This window comes from Gavialis gangeticus, unplaced genomic scaffold, assembly GCF_001723915.1.
Source record: "Gavialis gangeticus isolate Ggan-Ray unplaced genomic scaffold, GavGan_comp1, whole genome shotgun sequence".
Classification (NCBI taxonomy): Eukaryota; Metazoa; Chordata; order Crocodylia; family Gavialidae; genus Gavialis; species Gavialis gangeticus.
The window spans coordinates 47,956,388-47,957,565 of record NW_017728995.1 but is presented as its reverse complement, the minus strand read 5'-3'; the positions used below and the strand labels follow the sequence as shown (position 1 = coordinate 47,957,565).

Here is a 1,178-nt window from a genome sequence, read left to right as displayed (position 1 = left end):
ATATATATATATATATATATATATATATATTAGCTTTGAATTTGAAAGGAGCTGTTCTGGTCCTACTGCTAGAGCACAGTACAGCCTGCCAGTTCTCCTGAAAATTTCAGAGGATATGGAGTTGCTACAAGAGGAGTTAGAGTGGCAGATATGGCCTAGCCAAAAGTAGATCTATGATGTGAGTGTATGTGGTCAAAGTAGTAAATGTTTTTAGCCAGACATGTGGAGACACATTTCTTACCATCAGAAACAGGCAGGTCTAAAATCCATGCAGTATGATTAAAGTTCCAGCTTCCTTATCCTCCATGTTCTGACCTCACTGACCTTGATTATCAGTTACTTCCAGATTTCTGTGCGCAGTAACATAGCAAGGGGGGGGAAGCGGATGAGCAGGGCAAGCACTCCAGGCATCAAAGCAAAGGGGCGCCAAGAGGTGCTGCCCAGCCAGGGCAAAGCTCAGGACTGAGTCATAAGCGGCTCATTTTGTGGGGGGCAGCTCCCACCACTGTGAGCACTCTCAGGCAAGCATGGGGATGCGTGTGCCCCCCGGATCTATGTGCGGGCCGTTGGCAGGCTGCTGCTTGGGGCTTGACCCTGCCACCAAATTTCCTTCCTATGGTACTGATCATTCCAAATCATTATTTTTATTCTGGGAAATCTTTCATAGCCTTTAGCATGTGGAGTTTAGTCGGCCTTACTCCATTCTTTAACTACAGCGGCTGCTAGTGCCTGGAAGACAACTTTTATTTATGACTTAGCCAACTGCCTAAGAATTTGTCTAGCGATCTGGACTGGAAATCCATCTCTAGGAGAGTATGAACTGAAATGGGATGGTTGTTAAATCTACTCCTGTTACTTGCTTGACCGGCAGTAAGCTATGTCACCTTGTTCATTGGAATATTTTGTTTGTTTTCTTTCCCTGCCTTCTGTAGAGCCTAAAGCAAGCTGCAGATTAGGTCGATCTGCATCCACGTCAGGTGTGCCTCCTCCATCAGTTACTCCTCTCAGGCAAGCCAGTGACCTTCAGCCAAGCCAGGTACCATCGTTACCCAATCGCGAATGACTTCATGTGCTCCGACATGCCAAATATCTCTCACCTTCGTGTCTGTCATTTGTTACAGTAAATGATTTTTTTGTTGTTTGTCTTTCTTCTTGCGTGAGCGTGTTGTATGTAAGTC

The 1,178-nt window shown here is 45.5% G+C and overlaps 1 protein-coding gene across 1 annotated transcript in view; it reads left to right on the top strand.

Moving 5' to 3' along the window:
• The window catches only part of NYAP2 (neuronal tyrosine-phosphorylated phosphoinositide-3-kinase adaptor 2), a 155,805-nt gene that overhangs the window by 106,063 nt on the left and 48,564 nt on the right, over nucleotides 1–1,178 (top strand). Inside the window, exon 5 of the mRNA XM_019503075.1 lies at nucleotides 933–1,055. Coding sequence (XP_019358620.1) covers nucleotides 933–1,055 — 123 coding nt within the window. The remainder of the gene's footprint in view (nucleotides 1–932; nucleotides 1,056–1,178) is intronic.